At 43.8% G+C, this 17,452-nt stretch overlaps 1 protein-coding gene across 1 annotated transcript in view; it reads right to left on the reverse strand.

Annotated features, from left to right (window-relative positions):
- FBXO21 (F-box protein 21) overlaps nt 1-17,452 on the reverse strand; it is a 77,329-nt gene that overhangs the window by 41,602 nt on the left and 18,275 nt on the right. Inside the window, exons 4-6 of the mRNA XM_077462052.1 lie at nt 16,881-17,002; nt 10,239-10,385; nt 4,806-4,942 (exon numbers count right to left, since the gene is read on the reverse strand). Of these exons, the coding sequence (XP_077318178.1) occupies nt 4,806-4,942; nt 10,239-10,385; nt 16,881-17,002 (406 nt within the window). The remainder of the gene's footprint in view (nt 1-4,805; nt 4,943-10,238; nt 10,386-16,880; nt 17,003-17,452) is intronic.

A 17,452-nucleotide genomic window follows, 5' to 3' on the forward strand; every position in this document is an offset into this window, starting at 1 on the left:
TTCATGTGGTGTCAAAATCTTCAAGGTGCGTTTTGGCAAAGCTCAGTGGTGATTGCCTGTGGCCTTTCTTGAGGATCTTTTTTCCTGCATGCAAGCCACACTCGTGGAGAATTTGTGATAATGTTGTCACATGCACACAATGACCTCTTTGTCATAAATTCCTGCAACTGCTTCAGAGCAGTTGTAGTCCGCTTTGTAGCCTCTGACCAGTTACCTCCTGTATCTTTCATCCAGTTTGGAGTGACGTCCTGATCCAGGGAGAGTCTGTGTTGTACCAAATACCTTCCACTTCTTAATAATAGACTTCATTGTGCTTCTAGTCATTTATATAGCCTTTGATTTTTTTTATTTTTTTTTTAATCCCTCTCCTGACTTGTGCCTGTCCACAACATTACCCCGGTGATCTTTTGACAGTGCCTTGTCACCCATAGTTGATTGTTTGCTTCAGTTGCATTACCAGGGACTGAAATGCTCCAAGAAAGCTCTTTTCATACTGAGCTAATCAAAATGACCACAGCTGATCACAGTTGAAAGTTAAATGGCTTTGTGTGCCACTGAGAAGCTGCACCTGATGTAGTTTACAAGTCAATTTTAGGAGGGGGATGATCCTTTTTCCAACTCAGTAATTCTGTTTTTGAATTATTATTATTTTTTTATAACATGTTGGTGTTATATCTTTCACTTGGATATTATAAGTTGCACTAAATACAACTGGATAAAAAAAAAAAAAAAACTGTGTCTGTCTTCATCTTAGGCTGAAAAGCAAAGAAATGTTGTCATTTTGAAAAGGGGGGCGATTCATTTCTATACACACTGTATATTATACAGTATCCACTCTGAAGTGCTGACATGCTATAGGACACATGCAGTAAAAGTCATCTTGGTACAAAATCACTAATACAGCTAAATATAAATCTCCCTAGCACTATCATACAGAAACCTGATCTGTGATAACACAAGCTAAGACACAAAAAATATACATTTTGTACTTCCTGAAAAATCTTTTATTGGGGTCAGTTAAGGGACACAGGAAATTCATAGACGTGTGGAATTATATGCATCTGCTATCAGGAAGCAGGCACAGGCAAAGAAAACACTTTTAAGGTTCACTATAAAATCAGCCAACCAAAACATTCTGCCTTGGTTTTGTGAGCAAGCACTACATACAGCTAAGCTACAGCTATATTTAGATCTGTGCTCCTAAATAGATGACAAGAAAAAGATTTTACTGTAAACACCAAAATCTTATTTTCTTTGTCGGCCATTGAAGGACACAGGGATATAGAAATTTGTAGAAATGTGGGACGTCCAAAAGCAACCCAACTGAGCGGTGGGCATCAGCCACAGAGATCTAACGGATGTGGAAGAGAAAATATCAGAAGAGTTTTCAAAAAAATAATTAGCCAAAAGCGGCCAATGAAAAAATAGGGAAAGAATATGGAAATGGCTACTATGAACCTCAACAATTAAGTGGAGGGCAACCCAGCCCTATAAGGAAATAACAGTTGAGAGGATGCAAATAATACATACAACACACACACAATATTACCAAAAAAACAAAAGTATTGGGTTGCTTGTCTTTACACGCACATGAACTTTAATGGCATCCCAGTCTTAGTCCGTAGGGTCCAATATTGAGTTGGCTCACCCTTTGCAGCTAAAACAGCTTCACATTTTCTGGGAAGGCTGTCCACAAAGTTTAGGACTCTGTCTATGGGCATGTTTGACTATTCTTCCAAATTAATGGGCAGGCTGAATGTACCAAGTTGATCGATCAACTTGGCTACAACCAGCCTGCCCCATTTGCCTGTGATTATTGCAGACGGCTGCTATAGCCGCTAGAGATAATCACGGTCTTCTCCTGGCGAGGACAGCTTCCCCCGCCCGCCCCAGTCTGGAGTAGACAGTTGCTCGGCAGGAGGAATTCTTCCCGTCAGCACTGTCTGTGTTGATGGGGGAATCATGGAAATGTGAAAAATTCACACCGTCTATGGCCTGCCTAAAAATAAGGCGAGTGGTGAATTCACTTAATAGTGGAGCACAACACTCATGCAGAGTGGAGTGTTACATGCATAGTGTATGGGAACAAAAATGTGCCAAGTTTCAGTAGTAAATGTTTGATTGAAATACATGATTTACAGCATTGGGACTATCTACTCACTTCCAGAAAATGTATGCACTTTATAGTTTTTTATAGCACTGGGATTGTGAATTTAAATACTATTCAAAGAACTTTTATTGATTTGTGGATGCACCAATTATGTGATCAATGCACTTTATTGATTATTTATAGCACTTAGATTTGTGGAATTAGTTATCAGTATTAAAGCACTTCAGGATTATATAAGGTCGGTGCATTCATTTATTAGGTTGCAGTACATTGCATAGACAAATATAACTTATTTTTGATTTGCAGCACTGGGATTGTGGATTGTAGTCACTATTTTTATGTATGCATTTCACATGCAAAGGTTAATGCTACACTACAATTTTTCATATTTGACTGTTAGATGTGGGAACATGTTTAGGCGTGAGCATCCACCTGCAGTATTTAGTGCATTAGGTGATTGCTATGTATTGGTAGTGCAGGAGTTTTTGATCACATAGTACATACTATGATATTGTTGTCACTTATAGAGGCACACTTGCAGAGCCATATTTAGACAGAGATCTCAGTGACACGGGAATGTACTCCTGCTCTGAAAGTGAAAAGAACTCTGCAGCTAACTAATACAGTACACAAGTGATAGGATAGTACTACGTGCAAAATATTACACTCATCGCCACATTCCAGGATTTTCTTGCCCCTTATGGAGGCATGCTCACCTCAGTTTTCTTACAGATAGAGAGAGCAGAAACCATTGTACATCACACATGTACTTCTACTTTAAACTGAGGATCGCTTTGAGGCGAACAAACACAGTACATAGTGGTAAAGAACCTGCCACTAGCAGAGTCTAGTTCTCGAAGGTCACATTCCAGTCAGCCTTCGTCCCCTGTGGGAGTCACTCACAATGGAGTATTCAGAGACAGGGTCACACAACTGTTGTGCTCCAATTTTGGACCGGTGGAGCACTCTGAGGCTAATGAACTAGACACAAGATGTCTAGGGATCAGATGAGCTCAATGCCTAAAGATCACATTACAGGCAACTCCCCCAATTTTCAGTCCAGTACAGCCTCTGAGGCATTGCCGATGATAAGCTGGTCCGGATAGCTGTGGTGGAGAGACTTGCTTTAACAGCATTACACATATCTTGAGTGAAGTGAATTCATGAAAAGCGAAGAACAACAAGAATGTTGATAGTAAAAAAAGAAAACAATCTAGACATATGTAGAAACATACCAAGCTTGGGCCGAACTCCATGAATGTCAACCAAATCATATCGTGAAAATGCTACGATTAAGTCCAATCCGAGAGAAACGCGCCAATGGGCGGAAAGGGCGGGTGGGAACTGTAGCTGAAGTCGGAACTTTCACTATATGACTTGGCTGACACTCACAGGGTGCACCTGAGCTTGGTATGCATGTGGAAGGGTGGAGTGGGACATGCTCCTTAAGGCAACGGCACCTAGAGTAGAGGGGGCACCAACAGGACATTATATAGGAGGCTTTGAGCGCTGCTATTTACAAAATACAAAAGACAAAAAATAAAAATGTACCTCAGTGGAGCTGAGGAAATAGTGCCCAAACTCCTAGGACAAAAACAAAAACCGAGGTATGATAGTTATGGGAGCGGTTACAGTGGGCAGGCCTTTAACATTTGTTCATCAGTGTCCACCTCCTGAAGGCAGCTACATACAACCCCACATTTCTATGAATTTCTCTGTTCCCGTGTCCCACAATGGAGGATAAAGAAATCATGCTTATTTATACAAGCTATAATTGCTATATATTGTATGTGGTCTTGTGCCATTCCTTCATCTATATAAAGATGCCATATATATCCATAACCATGATAAATGAACAATAACAGTGATAAGTAAATGAAAAAAAAATGTCCAATAGCTGTAGAAAATCAAGTGTTTCAATACAATCGTAGTCCATAGATAGATAGTTCCTAGAGAGTCTATAACGCTGCCACCAACACCTCAGTACTCAGAGATCTCTCACCTCATAACCACAAAACATGAGGCTTAGGTCAAAATCCAGTAGATCTTGAAGTGAACTTATGCTTCCTCCCAGAGTCTGTTCTGCAACTTCACAGTCAAAAGATCCCGACTCACACGTGGGGGTAAAGTATAGAGGTGGAAAATGCAGATTTTTTTTATCAATTTGAGTGCTTTTTACTGAATTTTGATGTAAACAGATGTTATCTTTTAATAAATGGTTTGTGGTACATTGATACACTATTGGAGGCTTGTTTGTCTACTTTACCCCCACATGTGAGTCGGGATCTTTTGACTGAGAAGTTGGGGAGGAGACTCTGGGAAGAAGGATAAGTTCACCCCTATTGGATTTTGACCCAAGGCTCATGTTTTGTGGTTATGAGGTGAGAGATCTGTGAGCACTGAGATGTTGGTGGCAGCGTTATAGGCTCTCCGGGAACTATTTACTGATTGTATTGGAACACTTGATTTTCTACAGCTATTAGACATTTTTTTTGCATTTACTTATCACCGTTATATATGGCATCTTTATATAGATGAAAGAATAGCGCAAGACCACATACAATATATATTTTTTATGCATGTGCAACTGTGAACTCATTTAGGTTTTGCAGCCATTCCCTTTCAAATTATTTCAATATTTCTTTAACGTAGTAGCACAGAGGATTATTCACATTCAAACTCTTCATATTCCTACCTGGTGCATATAGGAATTAAGAGGGTTATAGAAATCTGATACATTTCCTTGAAACTTCAGGTCAACAAAGAGGACATGATTTAAAGCATCCAGTGCCTCCCCCTCTAGATCAAGGTCTTCAATGAGAGATCTACTACCTACAAAGATAGAGGAAAAGATATATTAGAAGATGGAATATATGACCATAATAAGTTAGTAAATTCAGCCTCAAACCCAAATGCCCTAAAAGAAATAAACAACTACTTAGGCGTTTTCCAAAACATAACCAACTCCGAGAAACTTGTCCTTAAAGAGACCCTGTCACAAACTCTAGTTAAACAAAAAAAACAGGTAAAAAAAATAAAAAATTATTCAAGCATGTATCTTAACTAAGTCACTTCTATCGCTTTCAGCCCATTCTAAATTACCGGTACTTTTTTTGTTCTCTGCTGAGATCTGACTTTCTGTAGCAGAGTGATTGCATTAACTTTCCATAGTCCCACTGTATGTAGGAACCTCGCCACCTTCTGTTGCCCGCTTCCGGGATGGACTAGGAACTATGGGATTTGTAGTGCGCATAAAGCAGTGCACATGACCACAATTAATGTGCATTGCTTGTTGCAAACAAACAGAAGTGAGGGGAGGAAAGGTTTGGGGGCTCAAGGTGGGCGTTACAAGGAGACAAAAAAAAAAGTAAGAAACAATCATGAGATTTTCATAAAAAAAGATTACAAGATCATGAAGTAATGTATGCATATGGATTATTTTTGAAGAATAAGGATATTGTTTAGTGTTACTGTAATTCCAGAGTACAGCCCCTCCCACTTTGCATGTCTAAGCCCTCTGCACTGCTCTCTGTGGTCCCCCATCATCTCCACTCCTGTGAAACCTTTTATGTAGCTGAAGGAATGAGGAAGGAAAAGGGGAATATTAGAGTGTCACTTGAATGACAGCCCTCAGTCTGCAAGAGCCACTGATATCACATACAAGATGGGGACACCCAGCAGTAGTACAGGGATTTCAGATGTCAAAATAAGACAGGCTTTAACAGGTAAAGAACATCCCTATAATAATAGGTTTAATGCATATATAATCTTTCTTTTTTTATATTCAAAATTACATACAAAAGCCCATAATCTGGAACACGTGAAACCCATATATCAAGACATTAACAGAGGCTGAAAAAAAAAAAAAAAAACACTCCTATCCAATATTTTGAAGATCTATATACCGGTTATGTCTTACCACCTAGTCAGGAAAAGCATCAGTACTTAGGTAACCATTACTTCACTTGGGCAAGAATCTACCCAAAAACACAACAAACCAAACACTAAAAAGAAAAAAAAAAAAAAAAAGTAAGAAATTACAGAAAAAGAAGGAAAAAAGAAAAAAAAGATTTTACAAAAGAAGTCTGTCCATAACAGTCCATCTGGGGAACCCCCCCCCCCCCCCCCCCCCCCCCCCCCAAGTCAGAACTTCATCCTAGAGTAGTAACTATTAAATAAAAAAAGATCCAAAAGTGCCAAAGCCCAACAAATCAATCCAGGGAGACCATAAAGCCATATATTTAGGATAGCATTCATGTATGTTTGCCATTAATTCCTCCATTCTCCGTATGTGGTTCATCTCAACTAGCCATTCTTTAATTGTAGGAGCAACATCAGTATTCCAGTATCTAGGTATGAGTATTTGTGCTGCAGAGAGGAGAAAGCGAAGCAGCCACTTTTTGGTCTCTCCCTGCATATATAACCTTTTAGGAAGATGTTGGTGAACAGGAAACAGGGTTTCAGTAATGTGACTGTTCCCTTAAAGAAAAAAAAAAAATAGGTATAGTAGTAGGTATAAAAGTACACCTGACTGCAGTTTTATTGCCTCTTTCAGTCTGAATACAAGACTGGTGGTAACAGCGCTTGCCTCACATACAATACAATATACATTATAGGTCTCAGGCCGCGTACACACGCGCGGACTGTTTGCCCAACCTTGTTCGTCAAACAGTTTCGGCAAACAGTCCGCTCAAAATTTGCATGAGCGGACTTGCCCACACACGAGCGGACTGTTTCAACGAACTGTTTGCCAAACAGTCCGCTCAACTTTTGAAATGAACGGACTCGCCCACGTAAGGCGGAGGCAAATCCGCCCATTTCGAGCGCGTGTACAGGTAGGCGGGGCCCGCGAAGGAGACGTCGCGGGCTCCGCCGCCTGGAATGGGCTTAAAGGGGAACCCCAACGCCGAAAAAAATCGGCGTGGGGGTTCCCCCAAAGTCCACACCAAACCCTTGTCCGAGCACGCTACCCGGCCGGCCAGGAAAGGGGGGCGAGCGAGCGCGCCCCCCCTCCTGAGCCGTACCAGGCCGCGTGCCCTCAACATGGGGGGGTGCCTTGGGGAAGGGGGGGCCGCGCGGCCCCCCCACCCCAAAGCACCTTGTCCCCATGTTGATGAGGACAAGGGCCTCTTCCCGACAACCCTGGCCGTTGGTTGTCGGGGTCTGCGGGCGGGGGGCTTATCGGAATCCGGGAGCCCCCTTTAAGAAGGGGGCCCCCGGATACCGGCCCCCCACCCTATGTGAATGAGTATGGGGTACAATGTACCCCTACCCATTCACCTGTGAAATAAAGTACAAAAAAAAACACAACACAGGGGAAAAAATATTTTATTGCACAGCTCCAGGGGGTCTTCCGTCTTCGGGGGTCTTCTCGCCGGACTCCTCCGCTATGTGTGTGTAGCTCTTTTACTAGCGGAGGAGTCCGGCTTTCTTCCTCCCCGCCGCCGGCCTCTTCTCCTGACTTCGGGGGTCTTGTCCCCCTCTTCGGTTCTTCTGCCGGGCCACCGCGCCTTCTTGTAGCTCTTTTACAGGCGGTGGCCCGGTCTTCTGTCGCCGCTGCCTTCCGTTCTTCTGTCGCCGCCTTCGGTTCTTCTGCCGGGCCACCGCGCCTTCTTGTAGCTCTTTTACAGGCGGTGGCCCGGTCTTCTGTCGCCGCTGTCGCTGTCGCCGCCTTCCGTTCTTGTTCTTCTTCTTGTTCTTCTTCTTCTCCAGGCGATGTTGACACGTCGCTCCCTCCGGCCGGAATGCCAGAGCCGCGCTGTGCGGTCACTTATATAGTGACAATGGGGCGGGGTCACATGGTATATGTCACATGGGTTGGTCACATGGGTTGATGTCACATGGGGACTATGACATCGTAAGGGGGCGGGGTCACCATGTGACCAACCCATGTGACATATACCATGTGACACCGCCCCATTGTCACTATATAAGTGGCAGCGGAGCGTGTCCCTGGCATTCCGGCCGGAGGGAGCGACGTGTCAACATCGCCTGGAGAAGAAGAAGAACAAGAAGAAGAACAAGAACGGAAGGCGGCGACAGCGGCGACAGAAGACCGGGCCACCGCCTGTAAAAGAGCTACAAGAAGGCGCGGTGGCCCGGCAGAAGAACCGAAGGCGGCGACAGAAGAACGGAAGGCAGCGGCGACAGAAGACCGGGCCACCGCCTGTAAAAAAGCTACAAGAAGGCGCGGTGGCCCGGCAGAAGAACCGAAGAGGGGGACAAGACCCCCGAAGTCGGGAGAAGAGGCCGGCGGCGGGGAGGAAGAAAGCCGGACTCCTCCGCTAGTAAAAGAGCTACACACACATAGCGGAGGAGTCCGGCGAGAAGACCCCCGAAGACGGAAGACCCCCGGAGCTGTGCAATAAAATATTTTTTCCCCTGTGTTGTGTTTTTTTTTGTACTTTATTTCACAGGTGAATGGGTAGGGGTACATTGTACCCCATACTCATTCACATAGGGTGGGGGGCCGGTATCCGGGGGCCCCCTTCTTAAAGGGGGCTCCCGGATTCCGATAAGCCCCCCGCCCGCAGACCCCGACAACTAACGGCCAGGGTTGTCGGGAAGAGGCCCTTGTCCTCATCAACATGGGGACAAGGTGCTTTGGGGTGGGGGGGCCGCGCGGCCCCCCCTTCCCCAAGGCACCCCCCCATGTTGAGGGCACGCGGCCTGGTACGGCTCAGGAGGGGGGGCGCGCTCGCTCGCCCCCCTTTCCTGGCCGGCCGGGTAGCGTGCTCGGACAAGGGTTTGGTGTGGACTTTGGGGGAACCCCCACGCCGATTTTTTTCGGCGTTGGGGTTCCCCTTTAAGCCCATTCCAGGCGGCGGAGCCCGCGACGTCTCCTTCGCGGGCCCCGCCTACCTGTACACGCGCTCGAAATGGGCGGACTTTCCGAGCGGGAACAGTCCGCTCATTTCGAAAGTACAGCGGACAGCCCCACACACGGGCGGACTGTTCGCTCAAACACAGTTTCAGCGGACAGTTTTTCGGAATTTCCGAAAGACTTTGTCCGTCCAACTGTCCGCTGAAACTGTCCGCTGAAAGCCCACACACGAGCGGACTGTCCGCCCAAACACTGTTCAGCGGACAAGGTTGGGCGAACAGTCCGCCCATGTGTACGCGGCCTCAGTGGACTGGCGTCCATGTACAGCCGGCCAGCTATTTGCTACTTTCCATTTTTAACTTAGTAAGTGTAATACTTTTAAATCCTTTATTAAACACGTTTAGACATTATTACGCTATGATGAGCCTTTTTTTTGGGTTGCCTATGACTGCCTATTGGAGCTTCTTGGCTTAGGAGAGCCCGCTGAGTCACCATTAACATTCGGTGGAGTGTGGATCCCCCAGAGACACTTGCCTTGTCTCTAGGATATGAGCCCTGGATTGGAGGCATTTGGTTTACCTTTGGCAAAAGGCCCTGACCGGGTTTAGGTCCCAAGCTCTATAAGCTTGCTAGTTGGTAAGCCTTCATTTTATATGGTGGTGACATTTCCTATGCGGTGGTGGATTTGTCATGGAATCACTATTCCATCATTGCTTGAATAACTTTTTAGAACACTTGGTTTATGAATTTGGATTGTTGTCACGGAGGGAAGAATTAACTTAGACCTTCACATCTAAGGACTTCTTATTTTTACAATTCACTTATACGATTGTTTTTTTTATAGTATATACAATTGATTTAATTGATTTCATTATTATCCCGATCAATTTATTACTGCTATTTTGTGTTATTTCACTTTATGACCATATGTTTAGCATTTAGCACCAGTGGTATTCAATTATTTTCAATTTTAGCGCTGCTACATTTTTCTTTATTTACTATCTGTGTGTATCTCACCTCTAGCAGCTGCTTTTTCCTTTTCTCATTTGATTTTTGGTATAGCGCGGTATTTACCCTTCTTTACAATACAGACTGCTTCAGTTATCATTGTGATGAGCCAATACGAATGGTTGGGTGAAGAGCATACTACTCCGACACATTTCAGAGTATTGGTCATAGCACAGTTAGAAAAGGATACTGAAAGAGCTGTTCAAAGACAATAACAGACACAGAAGCACCTATGTACAGCAAATTAACTGCCCCATATTTTAAAATGAGATTTACAATTTTGTGTACATTACAAACCTGGCTGCAGAGACAGACTAGGGTGTCTGCTGTTCTTCATACTCAGGTAAACTTTCACCTTTTTCAAGATATCTTCAATCTGTGTTTCAATATCTGCAAAACTCACATCTTCTAGAGCATTACAGTACTGATCAATGAGAACAGCTCCTAAACACAACAAAAGAGAAAAACTGTTGACAAATGTCACAAAAACACATAAATAAACACATATTTGCACATGCCTTATTATTTAACCACTTGACCACTGGGCACTTAAACACCCTTAATAACCAGACCAATTTTCAGCTTTCGGTGCTCTCGCATTTTGAATGACAATTACTCAGTCATGCAACACTGGACCTATATGAAATTTTTGTCCTTTTTTTCACACAAATAGAGCTTTCTTTTGGTGGTATTTAATCACCGCTGGGTTTTTTATTTTTTGTGCTATAAAAGAAAAAATACCGAAAATTCTGTAAAAAAATGAATTTTTCTTTGTTTCTGTTAGAAAATTTAGCAGATTAGTAATTTTTTCTTCATAAATTTTGGCCAAAATTTATACTACTACATATCTTTGGTAAAAATAAGTACAAATTGGTGGATATTATTTGGTCTTTGTGAAAGTTATAGAGTCCACAAGCTATGGTGCCAATATCTGAAAATTGATCACACCTGAAGGACTGACGGCCTATTTCAATTCTTGAGACCCTAACATGCCAGAAAAGTACAAATACCCCCCAAATGACCCCTTTTTGGAAAGAAGACATTCCAAGGTATTTAGTAAGAGGCATGATGAGTTTTTTGAAGTTGTCATTTTTTCCCACAATTCTTTGCAAAATCAAGATTCTTTTTACTTTTTTTTTTTTTTTCACAAAATTGTCATATTATCAGGTTATTTCTCACACACAGCATATGCATACCACAAATTACACCCCAAAACACATTCTGCTATTACTCCCGAGTATGGTGATACCACATGTGTGAGACTTTTACACAGCGTGGCCACATACAGAGGCCCAACATGCATGGAGCGCCATCAGGTGTTCTGGAGCACCCAGGACAATTCTGACATTTCTCTCCTACATGTAAAAATCATCATTTATTTGCTAGAAAATTACATAGAACTCCAAAACATTATATATGTTTTTTTAGCAAACACCCTAGAGAATACAATGGTGGTCGTTGCAACTTTTTATCTCGCACGGTATTTGCGCAGTAATTTTTCGAATGCTTTTTTTTGGAAAAAAAACTGTTTTGTGCTTAAAAAAAAAAACACAGTAAAGTTAGCCCAATTTTTGCATACTGTGAAAGATGAAGTTACGCTGAGTAAATAGATACCTAATATGTCACTCTTCAAAATTGCACACGCTCGTGGAATGGCGGCAAACGTCGCTACATAAAAATCCCCATAGGCGACGATTTACATTTTTTTTACTGGTTATATGTTTTGAGTTACAGAGGAGGTCTAGGGCTAGAATTATTTCTCTCGCTCTAACGTTCGCAGCGATACCTCACATGTGTGGTTTGAACACCGTTTTCATATGTGGGCGGGACTTACGCATGCGTTCGCTTCTGCATGCGAGCACATGGGGACAGGGGCGCTTTAAAAAAAAACATTTTTTTTTATTGTTCATTTTACTTTATTTATTTTAGTTTGACATTTTTTTCCCCAAAAATAATTTTTTTGATCACTTTTATTCCTATTACAAGGAATGTAAACATCCCTTGTAATAGGAATATGGCATGACAGGTCCTCTTTACAGTGAGATGTGGGGTCAATAAGACCCACATCTCACCTCTAAGCTGGGAAGCCTGAAAAAAAAAAAAGATTCTGGCTTTGATCGTATTAGCGATTCGGTAGAAGCACCGGAGGGCGGCGGGAGATGTCTATGGCTGGGTATTGCAGGGTATCACCGACTATGGCTGGGTATCTCAGAGCATGGTGTTGCAGAGTACTGCGTTGCAGAGCATTGCAGGGTATTGGCGGGTGTTGCAGAGCATTGCAGAGTGTTGCAGGGTATTGGCGGGTGTTGCAGAGCATTGCAGAGTGTTGCAGGGTATCGGCGGGGGTTGCAGAGCATTGCAGAGTGTTGCAGGGTATCGGCGGGGATTGCAGAGTGTTGCAGGGTATCGGCGGGGGTTGCAGAGCATTGCAGAGTGTTGCAGGGTATTGGCGGGTGTTGCAGAGTGTTGCAGGGTATTGCAGAGCGTTGCGGAGTGTTGCAGGGCATTGCAGAGTGTTGCAGGGCATTGCAGAGTGTTGCAGGGCATTGCAGAGTGTTGCAGGGCATTGCGGAGTGTTGCAGGGCATTGCGGAGTGTTGCAGGGCATTGCAGAGTGTTGCAGGGCATTGCAGAGTGTTGCAGGGCATTGCAGAGTGTTGCAGGGCATTGCAGAGTGTTGCAGGGCATTGCAGAGTGTTGCAGGGCATTGCAGAGTGTTGCAGGGCATTGCAGAGTGTTGCAGGGCAATGCAGAGTGTTGCAGGGCAATGCAGAGTGTTGCAGGGCAATGCAGAGTGTTGCAGGGCATTGCAGAGTATTTGCAGGGAATTGCAGAGTAATGCAGAGTATTTGCAGGGAATTGCAGAGTAATGCAGAGTATTTGCAGGGAATTGCAGAGTAATGCAGAGTATTTGCAGGGAATTGCAGAGTAATACAGAGTATTTGCAGGGAATTGCAGAGTAATGCAGAGTATTTGCAGGGAATTGCAGAGTAATGCAGAGTATTTGCAGGGAATTGCAGAGTAATACAGAGTATTTGCAGGGAATTGCAGAGTAATGCAGAGTATTTGCAGGGAATTGCAGAGTAATGCAGAGTATTTGCAGGGAATTGCAGAGTAATGCAGAGTATTTGCAGGGAATTGCAGAGTATTTGCAGGGAATTGCAGAGTAATGCAGAGTATTTGCAGGGAATTGCAGAGTAATGCAGAGTATTTGCAGGGAATTGCAGAGTAATGCAGAGTATTTGCAGGGAATTGCAGAGTAATGCAGAGTATTTGCAGGGAATTGAGGGGTTAATTTTCGGTGAGCAGCGATGTGGGCACTGCAGATGCAGCCCACATCGCTGCTGACACCGATCTCTTCCCCCTCCGCTGTACCGATCGGTACAGAGAGGGGAGGGAGGAACCGGCGTCATAACATGACGCCGGCTTGTTTACAAGTGATCACTCCGTCATTTGACGGAGCGATCACGTGGTAAACGGCCGCGATGAGCGGCCGTTTACCGTGATTCGTGATGCGCCGGGTCCACTGGACCCAGCGGTCACGGATGCTCTCGTGTGCGCGCCCCAGGGGGCGCGCGAGAGCAGAATTCTGGGAGGCCGTTAATTAACGGCCTCTCAGAGTTAAACAACCGCCCTGAAGCCGTTAATCGGCAATGGGCGGTTGTTAAGTGGTTAAATATAACTCCAGACAAAACAATTCTATTTTTTTTTCACCATTTTGGATCGAGTCCCCACTGGTGAGATTTCCGTTCACCGCTGATGCTACATCTGTCCCCCACCTGGCTGGCTCTAAGCCTGGGAACCGAGCAATCAAACACTGCTGATCGCTTGGTTCTCAGAGCTCCCTGAGCAGAAAGCTGGCGACTGTCAGTCACCGCTCTCTGCTCTTTTCCCCCTGTGCTCATTGGAGCACTGGGCTGTGGAGGGGGCGGGAGCAGCCGGCTCAGCCCCTCAGAGGCTCGCTGAGAGGGTGAGTCGGGTGCTGGTCCAGGCAGGGGGGCGGATCCAGACCATATGGTTGCTATCTTTTCAGAGCCTGGACCAGATGTGTGATGTCAGCCGACAGCGGGATTCAGCCTGCTGTCTGCTGAAAAACAGGTCACAGGAGTGCAGATTAAACTGCTTTGGCTGTACATCTCCTTTAACTTTACACAAAAGATGACAGACTAGGCCCCATACACACTAGTAGATTTTCTGCATATTTTTTGTCTTTAGATTTACCAAAACCATGTAGTGCAAGGGCCTGCCTGATTGCATACAAATTGAAACTCTTAAGGTTTGACCTCGTATTATATGGTTTTGGTAAATCTGAAGACAGAAATATGAAGAAAATCAAAAAGTGTGTATGGGGTCTAATGCTACACTCTGTCACTAAAATAACATTGTCAAAAAATGCAACCCTTGCAAGGAGCATATTTAATACTCACCTCTCCTGCCCGTGCTGCCAATTGCTGCTATACTGTAGAACACATATGTTGAAGAATCTCAGAATATTGAATTGTTCCTCAGCCATACATAGTGGTTCCTCTCACTGATCCCTGTGTCACCCTGATAGGAGTCAGTGGGAGGAACTACTGAAATGTATAGTTGCATCTTGACACCACCTTGATACATAAACACATGTGATGCAATAGATATTGTTAGGTTGAATACATTTTTACATACAGTATATCAGAATATCTTGTTTGTGCTATTTGCTAACCTTGCAAATGAAAAAACATGTAATGCAAAGACAAAAAGAGGCACCCAAGAAGAATACGAGGTATACCTTCTAGAATAAAAAGAAAAACTTTAAAGCCCAGTACACACTATGAGAAAAATCGGGCAAACCATTGATTGGGTTTTCCTCAATGTTTTACAGCAGGTTGAATCTGAGGATAGTACTAATTGTATGAAAATTCTGGAATGAAAAAGGCTATTTTGTTTGGCTTATTGTTGTTTATTGTTTCTGATCATGGGCAGTCTTTTTGTATTCCATTTTTCACATATGAAAATCGTTAGATCTGTTCACGTATGAGAAAACTTTCGGGGTTTGTCTCTTCAGAAATTTTCCAATTGAAAGTCTGAAATTGGATGTTAAAAGTGGTGTACACACTAAACGAAAATGAAAAGCTCATTCCTGGTACGGAATTTTTCTTCAGATTTTCTCATAGTGTATAACCCAGTGCTCCTACTGTTCTAACTGGATGAATTTAGATCCATGTACAGCCAGCTTAAGTTGGTCAAAACTTGCATTTAGGTTGGATCCACTCTCTCTGTACTCCTCTCTTCCTCCTCCAATGTGCTTATCTTTCAGTAGCAATTTAGTAAAAATAGAGGGGAAGATAATTGTATGATGGTTACATATTTTTACACATACTTAGCACTTGCCTGTTTAATTTGAGAATAGGAGCCCTGCGTTTTTTTTTCCAACCCCCCCAAAAACAAACAAACAAAAAAAAACGTACCGATCGCTGTACTAACAAATGCTGGTGATCAGACCAACTTCTGTCAAACAGGGAGCTGTAGACATGGGCTGAAAGTGGTCCGGTTTGCTCATGTGTACCCAACCTTTCAGCTTTTATTTGCAACGTCTGATATTGTCACACAGTAAGCATATGTATATAAGAACATCAGCTTAAAGTGGTTGTAAAGGCTGAAGTTTTTTTTTGTGTGCTGCTCCCTACAGCCCTCCCTAATACTCACCCGAACCCCCTCTTGATCCAGCGATGTGCAGAGAGACTCGACTGTCCAGGGACTCCCTCTCCTCATTGGCTGAGACAGCAGCAGGTGCCCATTGTCTCCCACTGCTGTCAGTCATAGCCAGTGAATCAATGAGGAGAGAGTGGGGGGGGGGGGGGGGTTTGAGCCGCAGTTCTATGTGTCTTACGGACACACAGAGCAGCAGCTCGGGAGTGCGTTGGGTAGAAGAAATGAAGACAGCCCTATCTGCAACGAAATAAGACTATGGAGCCTTCAGTCAAACAGTACCAAGCCAATGTAAAAGCTAAACAATTTATTGAAACCAAATTACAGTACATCGTGGTGATGTCACATGGGATCGCCGACGGACTCCGGCTTGGCTCCTGAGCATCCACACCAGTGGCGTGTTGTATGGTTACGGTGGACTTTTCCCATCCTTCTGCCCACCGGATATTAGCCCATCTTTATTCATCTACACCGGCCTGGTATTTTATGTACTGTAATTTGTTTTCAATAAACTGTTTAGCCTTTACATCAGCCTGGTACTGTTTGACTGGAGGCTCCACACCCTTATGGAGTTCCAAATAGCGCTGTCTTCATTTCACCTACACAATTCAGTCACTTCATGTGTTTCTATGATAGCTGCATTGGATTGGCTCCTGGGCAGTGGACAGTGAGTATCCCCATAGGGGCCAGTGCCTGGAACATTGTGTTATTTTTGCTGGCTCAGGAGTGAGCATGGCTTTCTCTGGGGGCACTGCTGGAGGGGGGAGTAGCCAGGAGTGCTGGCGAGGGACCCGAAAAGAAGAGGATCAGGGCTGCTCTGTGCAAAACCATTATACAGAGGAGGCAAGTATGACATGTTAGCTATTTTTTTTTATTATTAAAAAAACAAGCTTTAATATCACTTTAAGCCAACCAAACATGGATGAAAATTCAGCTGGTTCAGCAGGGACCAGCGGAGGTTCAATCCATGTATGGGCAGGCTGATTGATCCATCAATCAACTTGGGTGCAACCAGCCTGTTGGATTTTTCTACATGCAATTACTGCTGGTGGCTATAGCCACTAACTGTAATCAGTCAGGGAAGGCTACACCTCTGCCAGCAGAACACAATAGTACTGCGGAATGCATTCCCCCTTCAATACTGACTGTGTTGATGGTGAAATCAAGAGATATCGTCTATGGGTTGCCTTAGTTTAACACTTTTAGGTCAGAAAATAAATGGAAACACAGAAGCAAATAACACAAAAAATACCTTCTAGAATGTCTTGTTGGTCTACAGGTCTTTGAAGAAACTCTTTAAATTTAGACATGGTAGACTCTTGGCGCATGCAATATAGAATCTTCTTAGCACAATATTTCTGTATAAAACACTTCCTAAAATAAAAAAAATGGTCATCAGCTGAACTTTATGTTAAAACAGCTAAATTATTCAGTCACAACAACATTTTGTACTTCTGTGGCCTTACCTCAAAGACTGTAAAAGTGAATCATTATAACAACACAACCATGTAATTGAATTTGGTGGTTTCCATAAAAGCAGAATTTTGGGTGCAAGTAACTTACAAATTAGTCTTTTTCACTTTCAGTTACATGAAAACAAAAGATGGGCAAAGCAAGTTGGTTGATTTAGAATGAAGCCACAACAAAAGCCTTTCCCTGGCCAGCATGCTGCAGAGAAGGACCCTTGCTCTCTGTGTTAGGCAGCAGGCTCTCTGCAGAGGTCCAGCACTTCCTTCTCGTGGGTCAGACCTATACCTCCACAATCAGAAAAGATCAGAATCCCAGCTGACTGGTAAACTAAAACAAAGTCAAAGTGGTGTTTTA

This window comes from Lithobates pipiens, unplaced genomic scaffold (genome assembly GCF_037356315.1).
Source record: "Lithobates pipiens isolate NorthernLeopardFrog02 unplaced genomic scaffold, aLitPip1_a1.2 Scaffold_3, whole genome shotgun sequence".
Lineage (NCBI taxonomy): Eukaryota > Metazoa > Chordata > Amphibia > Anura > Ranidae > Lithobates > Lithobates pipiens.